We start from the raw sequence: 14,242 nt of genomic DNA, 5'->3' as shown, positions 1-14,242 counted from the left end.
TATGGTAGTCACAGTTAATCTCTAAACCTTACTTTGTATTTTCAAAATCTCTTCTCTGTAAGTCTCTGCTGAAGATACTGCTCAATGGTGTCCTGTGCTTGGTGTTGTTGGCCCTGTGCTCAGCAGCCCTTGGAAGGTGCCTGGTGACAATCCATCAGGGTGACTCTGCCAGGCTCCTGGCTACACAGCCTCCAAGGCACACTGCCCAGCCGTTTTGTATTTCTGTGAATTGGGAGGGGTGCCCACCGGGGCACGCCACTTGGATCCGTCAAAAGAGAAAGGACTCTGCAAGGAGTGGAGTCAGCTAATGGCCTCCAGATACAGTGCCTCCGAGGTCTGCTGCCCTGTCTGCCTGTGTACAAGTGAAGGCAGTCTCTTCCTAAACAGTCCCAACCAATAGCTGAGTGCAGCAGAAGTCGGGGGGCGGGGGGGAGCGGGCAGCATGTCCACCAGACATGCACTCAGGGATGAGAGGTCCCTGTGCTGGAGCCCTGCTGGGCAGCCAGGGACTTCCTCAGAGTTGGGCTGCACTCTGAGGCTCTTCCTACACCATCCTCCTCCCTCCCATGCTTCTCAAATGAGTGTGACACCTGCCTCCTCTTGCTCTTTCACTGGCTCCTTCCTCTTTCACAGGTGTTATTCCCAGTAAATTGCTTGAGTTTCTAAATCTATCCTGCCTCCTGGATGACCCAAGCTGACACAGTGAACTAGTAATAAATCACCTTTTTCCCCATAATCCACTTAGTCTAACAGAATCTTTCGAATCCTGTCTGAATTATCGAGTTTGTCTCTCCCCCCTTCCACAGCTTCTGTTGATTGGTGAGCCAGCCATGTCATATCGTGTTCTTGGACAAGGTATACACACTTGAATAAAGCCGGGTCAACCAGGGCCTTTTTAAAAAATTTTTTTCTGATTTTGCAAGGTTCTCATCTTAGAATGATTATTATTGAAGTATTGCTGACAATGTTGTATTAGTTTCAGGTCTATAATAGTGATTCGACAATTCTATACATTATACTATGTTTGATAAGTATAGCTACCCTTTGTCACCATACAATGTTCTTACAATATTATAGACTATGTTTCCTATGCTGTGCTTTTCATCCCTATAACTTATTTATTTGCAACTGGAAGTTTGTTCTTCTTAGTCCGATCACGGGCTCTTTCTCAAAAATTTAAATGAAGAGATATTGAAACCAAGGTTATATGGTATTGGGAACCAGAGATGTAAAATCATGTTTAGGGTTGAGGCCAGATCGGTACAATGGTAATATCAGACCTCACTTAAAACACAGCTATGAGGCCTTGAGAGGAGGTGAGTCTACAGCAGGTATAGAGCAACATGCAATGATGAAACACCATCACTTCACTACTTTGTAGACTATCAGGTGGTTTCTTACAAAACTAAACAGTCTCACCATACAATCCAGCCATTGTCCTTCTTGGTATTTATCCAAAAGAGTGGAAAACTTATGTCCACACAAAAACCTGCACATGGATATTTATAGCATCTTTAGTTATCATTGCCCAAACTTGGGGCACCTGGGTGGCTCAGTTGGTTAAGTGTCTGCTTTCGGCTCAGGTCATGATCCCGGGGTCCTGGGAGGGAGCCCCACGTAGGGCTCCCTGCTTCAATCTCTCTCTCTCTCCCTTTGCCCCTCCCCACTTGTGGTGTTTCAAATAAATAAAATTAAAAAAAAAAATTGCCAAAAGTTGGAAGTAACCAAGATGACCTTGAATAGGTGAATCTATAAATACACTGTGGTACATCCAGGCAATAAATTATTATACAGTGCTAAAAAGAAATGAATTATCAAGCCATTAAAAGACAAAGAGGAACTTTAAATGCATGTTACAAAGTGAAAGAAGCCAATCTGAAAAGGCTCTATATACTGTATGATCCCAACTAGATAACACTTTGGAAAAAGTGAAATGATTGGTGGTTACCAGGTGTTGGGGGAGGAAGCGATGAAGAGGCAGAGCACAGTGAATTTTTAGGAGTGAAAAATACTCTGTGTGATGGACACATGCCCCTAGACGCTTGTCCAAATCCCTAGAGTGTGTACCATCGAAGTCAGTCCTAAGGTGAACTATGGTCTTTGGGTGATAATGATGTGTCAGTAGAAGGCCATCAATTGTAATAAATGTACCACTCTGGTGGGGGATAGTGACAGTGGGGGAGGCTGAGTCAGAGTAGGGGCAGGGGTGGATTGGGAAACTCTACGTCCTTCTCAATATTGCTGTGAACCAAAAAAATGAAGTCTTATAAACAAAACAAACAAGTATAGCATCACAAAGAAATTGCTTGATGTCCAAGACCATCATCCTGTGGTCCCAGATTCCTCAAAGTCTGGCTACAAGTGTGGCTGCTCTTACATTAAATTCCCTAATATTGAAGTTAGTTTGAGCCATTAAACAGTTCTCAAGACAACTGTTCAAAAGCAGGTTTACGTATTTTTTAATCTCAGACTTGAGTTGAACCTAATTCCTTTTCCAATACTATTAAAAAAGGATTGAGTGAATACATGATTTTTTAAATTCTTATCACACTTGCCTGTATCATATACGGTGACATACAATAATTAGCTTAATGCTAATACTCTCCCCTTAATTTGTATTCCTAATCTATGTTCTTGCAAATCCACCAAAATCCAAGATACTTTGGAGATCTACTTTTCCAAAATAAAAAATGCAAATGGACCCAGAAAACTACATATGAATTTCAACTTAATTCAATAAACGTTAAAACTAAGCACCTGTTCTGTGGCTAGCAATAGGCATCGCCTATGAAGATGATGATTTTAATATTAACTTCATTCACTAGAAAGGCCATAGATGTATGAAATTTTAAAAAACAATGTGCCAATTTATGCGGGCACTTTATATTTATTGCTATTGTGTTATGGAAGACAATCCATTAGCTTTAATTTGGCAGTAGTGATTACATCTCAGATCTTTACAGATAAACATTATTTTTTGAGTTAAAATGGTTTCATGTCATATCTGTTCATTCTGGCCAGCAAATTCCTAGTAGGAAGGTTATAGGGTTGTAGTCACGTAGTATTCTTGATTGATTGAGCTTCAGGATGATGAAGCAGGAAAATACTGCAGTGCTCTAGAGGTCTTTCTTTTGCATTGTTATGTTCTGATGCAGTGCAACTAGACACTATAAATATTAATATTAAAATGTATATTACATGAATATCAAATGTTTTATTCTCACTGGCATCTTGAATTTATAAAAATCACTTAAGCCAATTCAGAATGAAAATAAGTCAAGCCAACCAGAAGATGTCATTTGAAAGATTCAAAAGATTTTGGGGATATGTCTGAAGTTATTCATCATCCAATTATTCATAAATGTTTAAAATAAATCCTTAATCATTAAGGTTTGAGAATTTAGAATATTAAGTGTTTGGTTATGACCTTGAACTAAACTAGCTTTTCAAAACATACCAAATACAAATATTTTAAAGAGATGATTTGGGGAACATACTTGTTAAGCCTACTCTAAGGGCAAACACCGCTTATTACCTTATTTAATGTAAATTAGCCAGAGATTCCCTGTAAGGTTGTTCCAAATCTTTTTAAACCACCTCTGTTATGATACTCAGCAGGTGAAATGAGGCTCTAAGTATTTTGAATGATAAAACTCAGGAAACTCAGCAAGCTTTCCTTACTCTCTGTCTGGTCATCCCTCCTTGTCTCATGTAATAACCATCTTTCCACCCCCAAAGGGCATGGTGCCTCTTCCCTTTGCCAAGGCCGGCCCCACCGTACAGTTCTTACTCTCTCACCTCCACATAGAGCATCGATTCTTCTGCTGCCTTTCTTTTTGCCTTCAAAAAGGCCTTTGCATTCCATTCACAAACAAGAAACAAAACTCTGTAAGACAACTTTCCTTTATGTTTATACAGTTGACCCTTGAACAACACAGCATTAGGGGTGCCTACCCCCACATATCTGACAATCCAGTGTAAGCTGGGACTCCCCCAAAACTTACCTACTGTTGACCAGAAGCCTTATTAATACATAGTTTGTATGTCTGTATGTATTCTTATAATAAAATAAGCTGAAAAAAAGAGAATATTAAGAAAATTATAAGGAAGACAAATAATTTGCAGTGCTTACTGTATTTATCAAAAACAATCCACTTGCACATGGATCTGTGCATTTCAAACCCATGTTGTTCAAGGATCAACGTTCTCCTTTAAACAAGATCACCCTTTCTTCTCCCCACTTTGGCCACATTTCTTGACATAAGCAGCTTTCTTTTTTTTTTTTTTTTTCTTGAGGGGCTGTTTCTTAGCTCCTCTAACTCCATGGCATCTGGGACACCTGGGGACTCACTGTCGTTCTAAGTACAGTGAGCTGGTACCTAGCAAACGTGGGCTGGCTGCCACTTTGGAAGCCTAGTGGCAGGCAACTTCCCTCCCAGGGCCTTGAGCCCAGACACCATCCCTTGAATTGCTTCATGCTTCACTCTTCTGTCAACTTCTCCAAAGGCTTCCTCATTCTTCTCTCCAAGTCCAGGCCCTCTGCCTTCTAATTGTCCTTCAATGGTCACTGTCCTAAAGTCCCCTTGTGGCAAGGATTCAGTTCCTTCCCCGCCTAGAGCCTGTATGCGTCCCTTGTGCCTGCCCCGGACAGACGCTAATCTCTTACATTTGTAACCTGGACTCAGCCTCTCTTCCTGCTCCCACACCCCATGGTCAAGCCTCCCTCAGCTGTGTTCTGCTCACTGCCCTGGACTTTCCAACTGCCAAGCCTGGACAGACTTTCCTTACTCTCAGGCGAAGCCCATCAGAATCTCTCGGAACTTCAAAGACCACAACGCCACTAATATATTGCTGGCCCAAAGCTTCTGTCCGCAGTTCTAGAAGCTTTCACTGGATCTCATGACATGGATCCTGTCCTTGGAATGCCTGCTTTCATGAGGATGCATGTTTTTTAGAGGGGATCACTAGGCACTCTGATGTAGAAGAGTGAACCCAGAGTCCAATGGATGTAGGTTTGAACCCACTCTCACTTCCTCTGTAGCCACAGCAGGTAGCTTAACCATCTTTAATCAACAATTCTCCCAAATCGAAGATTAGAATAGCAACGCCGCCCTTTCCTACGACTCCGCAGAAAATTAGAAGAGAGAGCAAAAAAGTAGCTCATGCTCAAGTGTGTTTATAGATTTGTTTTGTTTTGTTTTTTCTATCGAGTCCAATGCCCAATTTGGGCTGAGGCTGCCCTTGGCAATAAAACCTGTCATTTTTTCCCCATTTTTTGTTTCGACAGGCTGTAGAATATAAATGCAAACACCTGAATATTTCAAATTTATTCTTATTTTTCTCTAGGGAGGCAGGAAAAGAAAACTGTTACTTTAAGGATTCTTCCTTAAAATAAAGAGGGGAGAGTAAGGAAGGAAGGAAGAGCAGGAGAGCAGATGTGAAGAAAGGAAGGTGTGGGCCGGAGGGAGGGCAGGAGAGGTCTTAAATGCTTTTATAGAAGAAAAGTAGAATGTTACTCAACTGCAAACACAGAGATGCTTCCAAAATATTGTATGTGTAAAGCCTAATTCCTCCAGATTTCACAATGTTACAAACATAGGTCAGGCAGCGAATCAAATCAGGGTTTCCTGTCTACTCGCCAGTTGCTCCTTAGGCTTTCTGAAGTAACCTGCTTGTATGTGACTGGAGATGAATCTGAAGCAACCTCTTGCCTGTTTTCTTAACATGGCTTGGCCCAGAGTTGTGAACATTGGCTCAGAAGACCTTCTAATTTCGCAGTGACCAGCCAACACTCCTCACAACTTAGCACTGAGTAAGGCTGTCAGCCAAATTGGCCTTGGCTCTCTGAAGAAAAGAGTTATCCTAAATAACCACACCAAAGGGATGTGGGGAGGTTCTGTTCTAATCATGCAAGTGAAGTTGGCTAACTTCTGTAATTTTCTAAGTTTCCCACAATGAAAACAGCAACTATAAATGTGAGAAAACATCTCAGGACCTAACTCCATATATTACTGATTTGGTTCCCTTTTTGAGATGCTGAAGACCTCCTCACAAGGGAACCTATATTACTTCTAATCTTCCATAGAGCTTGGCTTCACATCAGTCATTTTAAGAAAATCCAAGAACTTCAAAATGTATTAATTCCTAGTGAGCTGGATCTTTGTAATATATTCATTCCTAGTGTTTTGGCAAAGTAGCACCATGTCACTAGCTTAATTGGTGGCAAGTTATTTTCCAGTTGTCAAAGGATCTTTTCCTATTCAAGAGTCAGAAATAAAAACACTCACTCATAAAGGAATTGAATAATTTGGAACACGAACAACGTAAGTATTTATTTGAAAAACATTTTCCATTTAAGTAAAATGGCAAATCAGCTATAGTAGCTTCTTACTACTAATTCTAATTTGCACTCACAGTCACTTTTATTCATCATATTCAAAGATATTGCTACAGAAAATTATTTCACAAAGTATTTAGGAAAAAAATATATACAGTCTCTCTGACAGAAAGTTAATTAAAATAACAAATCCAGGCAATATAGAGCTAAGATATGAAACAAGCTGGCATTTATAAACACAAATAAATAAATATGTACAAAAGAGTCTATGCCAACAATGGACAAAGAAAAGCTTCACAATGCAGGGAATGATGACAGGAAGAGAAATATCTCAGGATCCTAGGCTAACACAATGTAGTTTTAAAAAAGGACCAAGAAGAAGGAAAAAAAAAAAAAACAGGGCATATGATCTGCTATTATTCTCAAGGTTAGGCTAAACTAAATTTTGGCTCTATAGCTAAATTCCTGCAATTCTTTTCTGAAGGAACCCAATGAAGGTGAGAAGCCCATGCTTGGAGCTGAGGGTGGATCTGGCTCAGGCTTTTAAATCCATCTACAAATGTTTTTATTCAGCTGTTTCTTCATTTCACCTTACCTGATTACTGGAAATTTCAAAAGTGGAGTTGACATTGTTGTCAGTGGTGAAAAGAAGAAAATGTTTTCCCAGATCTGAATGAATAGGAGTAGAAATGAAAGCCATTTTGGAAGTTATCTCGTCAATACTATTAACTAAATATGCACTTTGGGTAGGAATTTCACATTAGAGAGCTAATGAAATTCTCTCATGAATCTCTAAGGCTGGGGGCAAAGTATATGAAGATTCAGTGACTAAGATTAATTTTCATCTACATGCAACCTCTGCCAGAATAAGAGCCTGTTATTAATATGGCTATAGAAAAGGATTTGGCTCTACTGTAGCGAATTTTAGTGCCCTTGAGATTTACTCTCCTTTCCTACTATATACACTATGAAAGTGAAAGCTGAGCAATGTTCATGTCTCCCAGGACTGTTCCAGGCTGCTGCAAAATGAAATAGTCATAAAAACCCACCACCATATTATCTCATCATCCATTCAAGTCTGTCAAATAGCTTCATGACCCAAGATCAGCAAAAGGTGGGAGGCTCCTGGATGCTGCATAGCCTGAAAGCTCTTCTAGGTCTCAGACTGAGAGCTACCTGCTTTTTGAGTGGAGAAAAAGGTTGCCAGGTGCTCAGTCTGGCTTCTGCCTTTAAGCAGACTGATGCTGCCAGAATGTCTTATCTTTTCGTCACTTAGGCTACTATCTCCCAGAACCTGATACTTCTCAGATAACCCAGAGTACAGGTAAAGGTACAACATGTACTGAGACCAATTTCTAAGGACCTAGATACAACTCTATCATTTAAGAATAATTTAAATGTCGTCTTCAATACATTCACAAGCATGCACATCACTTATGGTAGTTTGAAAATTAGGTAAACTTCTTAATATGCATGCCTTCTATGCAGAAACCTAATCCATAAATAACACACCATCTATCTTGCCAGACCTCCTCTGGCTTTTTATAATCAGAGGACTTAATACAAATAGTTTTTAGACTAGCAATTGCAGCCTCATGTGTTTATAAATTATTTTGATTATGACAAGTCACCCATATGTCTCAGTTTATATTCTTTGGAACAAGACACTTAAAAAGGAAGTTAGAGGCTTTCCAATTGTGCAAATGGAGATGACTTAAAGTCTCTAGAGCAAGGAAAGGGCTATAGAGTCTCAATGATTGTTCTTCTAAAAGGGAGAGACTATTATGCACAGTATGCCTAATGGAAAACCTCATTCATCTCATAAGTCTGTGGGCTCAACAGATGGTAGAGGAGCAAAACGGGAGGTCTAAGGGATTTATTCTTCAACAAGTAATGGGAAATCCACACTAATGGAATCTCAACATTTTACTTCATCAAATGTATGGGTTAAATTCTAATTAATGATGATGCTTAAACCTTGTATCTTGAGTAGGATGGCTGAAACAGTACAAACTTACAGGGCCTCGTATTAGCAGGGTCAAAATATTGGAAATTCTTTCTTAAGCAATATTGATGTCTGAAGGTTAAACATACAGTATAATAAGAGAGAATTCCTTTCTAATCTTTGGGTCAGACATTAAGCATTCTTTTGCATCTGTGGTTGAAAATTTATGGAAAAAGAAATGCTACTGCATTCATAGAAACTAGCACTGAGAAGGGACTTGTGGTCATCTAAATAGTTATGACAATTCCTATGATTTACATTGTTGAGAAAGATGATATAGCAAATGGCTATACCAAAACCTAACAGTGGGGCGTGAATGAGTGCTAAATGATGCTTGTCCTAGCTCTGCCTCTCCCTGTCCATTAATATCCCCCACCTCCTTGAATTCTCATTAGTCTGATCCAATCATATATTTTAAAAAATCATATCCCCGTGGCTACTGGGTCATGTTGCTCTCAGTACTAAAGTTTTAGTGTTGATCAAAACTCCCCCATGGAAGAAATACACTGTTTAAAAAACAGATTTAAAAAAAAAATTCACAAAAGCCTTCTTAACAAAATACATTCCTCATACATGTACATATAGTTACCTAGATCATAGCACATTCATGTGAGCTAGTCATGGTTTTCACTGCTTGCAGGTCTTCATGTTTCCGCAGACTGATTCTTTTGTATACTAAACACGTTAAAACTTTGTGCTATGGCTGAAGGTGTCTGACATGATGATATTTTTATAGAAGTTATCTGAATGAGCATTGCAGTAACCCTTGACCTTATCAATGACCTGGTGGACAGGGATGATTGAGGTTTGTTCTCCATCAGCATGGGTCAATTTTGATGAGGATGTGTCCATGGAAGTATTGTCTGCAAGAAATGATATCAGAAATTAGGCTGCAAGATGAGCAGGGGACATGCCTAAGGGCCATCAAACTGGATACTATTTTGCACATTAAAGAAATACACAAAGGAAATGAAGCCCTGGTTCTTTCTAAAGTTAGGTAGTAGGCAGCACTACAATTTCCTGCGTTTCATCTTCAAAGTACATTCCTATGCACGAATGAATGCTAACTTGCCTTCTAGTAATGTGTGCTGGAATTTGTTTCAAGAAATGTTCCTGTTAAGTAATATTTTTTAAAGAGTCAATGAAGAGAATAACCAGAAAATTGCCACAAAAATATATGTGGCAAGTAACTCAAAAGAAGCAGGGACAGAATATATATAGCAAATAAAGTAAAAGATGCCAAAACATCTATGCAAGAAATGTTTAAAGTCTAAGATATGATTTCAAAATAATACAAGGAGGGGAAAATGGGTAGGTGACCATGAGTTGATAGGTACAAGAGGCCTCATTACACCATCCTCTCTGCTTTTTATATGTTTGCCACTTTTCATAATAAAAATTTTTATAACATATAACCTAAGAGATTTTGGAGACTGAAGTGAATGAAAACAAACATGAAAGGGTATTTTGAACACATTTTACCATAGTTTTTAACTTCTAAAATGAATGGAAGATACAAACAGGTATCTTTTCTTAATTATTTTTAAATTATAGAAATCAAAATTATCAAATATTGTAAGCATGTGTTTTTATTATCTATGTTACAGCCTCAGAATGATGTTATTGCTGACAGCAATAATATCAGAACAATTGATAGTAATAAAGGACTGCTAAATACATCTCTGTTCTGAATTTCTTATTTATTTATTTATTTATTTATTTATTTATTTATTTATTTATGTTTTTATTTTAATTTCAGTTAGTTAACACACAATGTAATATTAGTTTTGGGAATACAATTTAGTAATTTAATGCTTAATATCATGTATTTAAAGATTATTTCCCTAGATCCAAAACCCTGCTAAAATTGATTCTGATAGTAGTCTGAAACTCACATTATTAGTTCTATTATCCACAAATACATATGGCTATCTTCATGTACCTTATGAATATCTTATTAGTACTGATTCTCTTCCCCTTCCCAACACATTCTGGGGAAAAATTCTATCCTAAAAGTAACAGAGATTTCACACCAATGAAGGAGCAAATGTGACCTCCTACAACTTATCTGGTTCCCTACATTGTATCTTCTCTATTTACTGTGGAAGAGGCAAAAAATGTATCATGAAAAATTACTTCTAGGAATCATCGCTCTAAGTTTCGAATGTTCTTTGCAGGCATTTTTATGCTTTAAGTAAGTTGTGCCCAGTATGTGACATAACATGAAAAATCCATCAGTAATTGGTAAAAGCCATCATCACTATATCTGTCGTCTTTGGAAGTGACTCAAATTGTTCAACTACTGTCTGGTGTTGCAGGGGGAGACTAAATAATATGAAGGCTAAATAAGGAAATGGTGTGTTTACCCCATACTAAAGGGAGAAAATAGATGATTCATGGGAAGAATGGCAGATTGAAGCATGGCAGAGCAGTTATATCCCAGGACTGGTAAAAAAAAAAAAAAAAAAAAAAAAAAAAAAGGCTTAGGGAGTCACCATAGAAATGTCCCTCCCCACTGAGCTCTCAGCAAGCTGATTCTGTGCCTCCTTCAGTTCATATATTCACTAGCCATTGGTTTTCTATTGGAGATTTCTCTATTGATTTAAACATTAGTAACAAATAACTTGTTCTGGATGTTTTTAGAAAATCCACATATCCTCAAAGAAGCTTCAAGGATACACTCATTCTGCTTCATTGACAACTTCCAGTGACATGTGCCTTTTAGAGATTTTGACTAGCTTCTTTCCAAATATGTGGTCCAATTTTCTGGATCTTCTTAGTCAATAAAGTAGAATTCTGAACAAGGGCTGTATTTCAACATATACGCTATTTCCAGTCCTCTGGTTAGATATTACATCATTAACAATATAGATTTTGATTATAGCTGCAAGTTTGAAAACCAGGGGCTAGAGAAATGAACTATTATTTGACCTATGCTAAAATATCAAGCAGATAAAAATCTTCAAAAAGCAGGCTTGGAATTGACAATGTCTCTTTTATGACTTCTATGAATGTACCATGACATATCCAGTAATTCATAAGAGCAGTGGAAAATTAAAGAATTTCACTCCCTTCTATAACAGACTTCTCAAGTACTAGTTTTTTTTTTTTCATTGTTTTACCTGATATGTGACCCATTAACTCCAGCGCATGGTACATTTCCTAGAAGGAGCAGCTTGCAGACACCCCCATGCAGAGAAGAGCCAGCACAGCACACAACCATTTGAAATTTCAGAAATTCCAGCTCAATGCAGGAATGTCATTGTGCTAGCTGAGAAGTATTGTAAAGAACAAGCAATTTTGCTGGTGCAGCAAGAGTCTTAGTTTATTCCATGCAAATATTCTTTTATTACCTTGCAAAAAATTCATGCATTCAAAAAAGTAATAAAAGTTTACCTGAATGGTCCACTTTTGCTGAAGGAATGCTCTTAGAAGACATTATCTACACCATAAACATATGAATTTCTAGATCAATTCCAAGAAATAAACCAACTAGATATCTATGATGATATGTAGTGACTTTTTGCATACTCTAAGGGACCCAAGTACACCAGCAGTCCCACTGAGAACTGGCAAAGGAACTAAAGATCATTTGTGCATCAGTTGATTGGAAAGCATAAGTTACTATGTCACAGAAATAATGTCATATAGCTGACTATATCCTTATGCTAGTTGACAACTCATTTAACCCCAAAGGTTTTGTTATAAGAAACAGAAAAACAATAATGCATTCCTTAAAAAAAAAAACAAACATAGACAATACTTTGAAATAGCAAAGGTTTTCTTTGGCACCTCCTCCAGTTCTGTATTTCCTTTTATCTTTTGATCAATTTTCCCATGAACCTTAATATGCCTAAATATTTCATTAACACTTCCAAAATGCCCCTGTTACAAATGATCTATCTTGTTACCTTCTCTCCACTTTCAATAGTGGCACTTCTCTGGCTAGCTACTCTCAGCGGTGTTAAGAGGCAAACAATTTGGTTGGTCTAATCCCTATTCATTCACAATTGATGTACCATGCACTAACTATTTCCATTTTAGAAGGGGAGGCAAATGAGTACCTAATTTTTTCCTTGTAAATGGGATTGTTTTAATTTCTCCTTCTTCTACTTCATTGTTAGTGTATGGAAATGCAACAGATTCCAGTATATTAATTTTGTATCCTACAACTTTATTTAATTCATTTATCATTTCTAGTAGTCATTTGGTGGAATCTTTAGGGTTTTCTAAATATAATATTTCATCTGCAAACAGTGGAAGTTTTATTTCTTCCTTACCAGTGTAGATGTCTTTTCTTTTTCTTGTCTGATTGCTATGGCTAGGTTTTCCAATACTATGTTGAATAAAAGTGGTGAGAGTGCACATCCTTGTCTTATTCCTGATCTTGGAGGAAAAGCTCTCAGTTTTCACCACTGAGCATGATGTTACCAGTGGATTTTTCATACATAGCCTTTATTACGTTGAAGTATATTCCTGCTAAAACCTACTTTGTTTTTATCATGAAACGATATTTCATTTTGTCAAATGCTTTTTCTGCATCTATTGAGATCACATAAGTATCACATTTTGAGGGGATTAAATAAAGTGAAAAATACATTCATCATAAGTAAAACATTTTCTTCCAGGTAACCACCAATTAGGTAGAAAAATATATCTCAGATTATACATCTGTTACCAATTTTCTTACACAGGTATTTAAAGAAGGTATACACAGACTTCTTAACTTCAGGCAGAACTGTTTGTGTACAGGACTAAGAGGCTACATCCTGGAAGACAGTCCACAGCTTCTTTTGATTCTCAAAAATGTCCTCTACTCCAAGAAACTTAGAAATGCTATACCATGCGCTCTAAGTTTTCAGATATTTCTTTAATTAATTTTGTAAATAACAAACTCTCTAAACACTTAAATATTTTTCCATAGTGCTACCTTGACTCTCAGGCAGTGGCCATTCCAGTGGCAAGGTACAGATGGTGATGTAAGCAGGGACATGTAGGATTCAAATGTATATAAAAGTCATATAAAATTTAAGTGTTTGCAATGTGAACATCTACAGATACATTACACAACACACTCCCTATTTGCAAAAAGCCAAATATGAATATCTTCAGTGTCATTCACCTCTGCTTATTTTTAATAACTAGACAAATTCAAAATTAAGTTATTTCCATTATCCTTTTAGAAACATCTTTAGTTAGGAAAGTGCTAGGTGTTAAGTGTTGACAGCTGTTTCCTTGAGGTATAATTAGTATTTCAAAATAGCAATTCTGCTATTTTCCTTTTAAATTATTAAAAGATTGCAATGTTCCACACCACTCACTGGCTATCAAGTACTGCAAAAGAATCTTTATTTCCACAGTGTTTTCAGCACTGTTCATATACATGCTCAGTGTTAGAACCTGTGGTCACTGTAAATATCATGAAGACCCAGAAGATGAACAAAGACATGGTGTTTCTCACCATCCTGTACCACTTTCCAAATATGATGCTCTATATTCTATCATTTTTTATCAGTGATTTAAAGAGCAATTGGTAATAACACTTCCAATGGTTAAGGACTTAAGTCTTAAATGTAAGACGTCCTGGATGGTGTTTTTACCTGTTCCCATGTCAATTTGCCAATGAACATTTATAATAAGTTATGAAATAGGAAATATGTAGTATTAATAATTGTACCTCAGTTTCTATATTCTTTTAATATAACTTTTTAAATATCATATTTTTGAAAAGAAAACTACGGTTTGAACCAAATGAAGTTACAGTAATATTGAAAGCTAATAATATTATGGCTATGTAGATTCAGTTTTGGTTTTAAAACTCAAAGATAAAATGTTCACAAAATGTTCAATTTTGGTTATAAAACTTAAAAAAAGACAAAATGTTCACAAAAGTTGGATAA

General features: G+C 37.2%; 1 protein-coding gene across 7 annotated transcripts in view; it reads right to left on the bottom strand.

Annotated features, from left to right (window-relative positions):
* Nucleotides 1-6,306: 6,306 nt before the first annotated feature.
* The window catches only part of ADGRG6 (adhesion G protein-coupled receptor G6), a 136,438-nt gene continuing 128,502 nt past the window's right edge, over nt 6,307-14,242 (bottom strand). For 5 of the 7 annotated variants that reach the window (XM_041744873.1, XM_041744872.1, XM_041744870.1 and 2 more), the window contains one exon: nt 6,307-9,205. In XM_041744873.1, coding sequence (XP_041600807.1) covers nt 9,027-9,205 — 179 coding nt within the window. In that variant the 3' untranslated portion in view covers nt 6,307-9,026. Of the gene's footprint in view, nt 9,206-11,738; nt 11,785-14,242 lie in introns of all 7 variants that reach the window. The other 2 variants (XM_041744875.1, XM_041744876.1) reach the window with 1 other exon arrangement.

This window comes from Vulpes lagopus, chromosome 2, assembly GCF_018345385.1.
Source record: "Vulpes lagopus strain Blue_001 chromosome 2, ASM1834538v1, whole genome shotgun sequence".
NCBI classification, from domain to species: Eukaryota; Metazoa; Chordata; class Mammalia; order Carnivora; family Canidae; genus Vulpes; species Vulpes lagopus.
The sequence above is the reverse complement of the archived record's forward strand: the minus strand, read 5'-3'. Positions and strand labels throughout refer to the sequence as shown.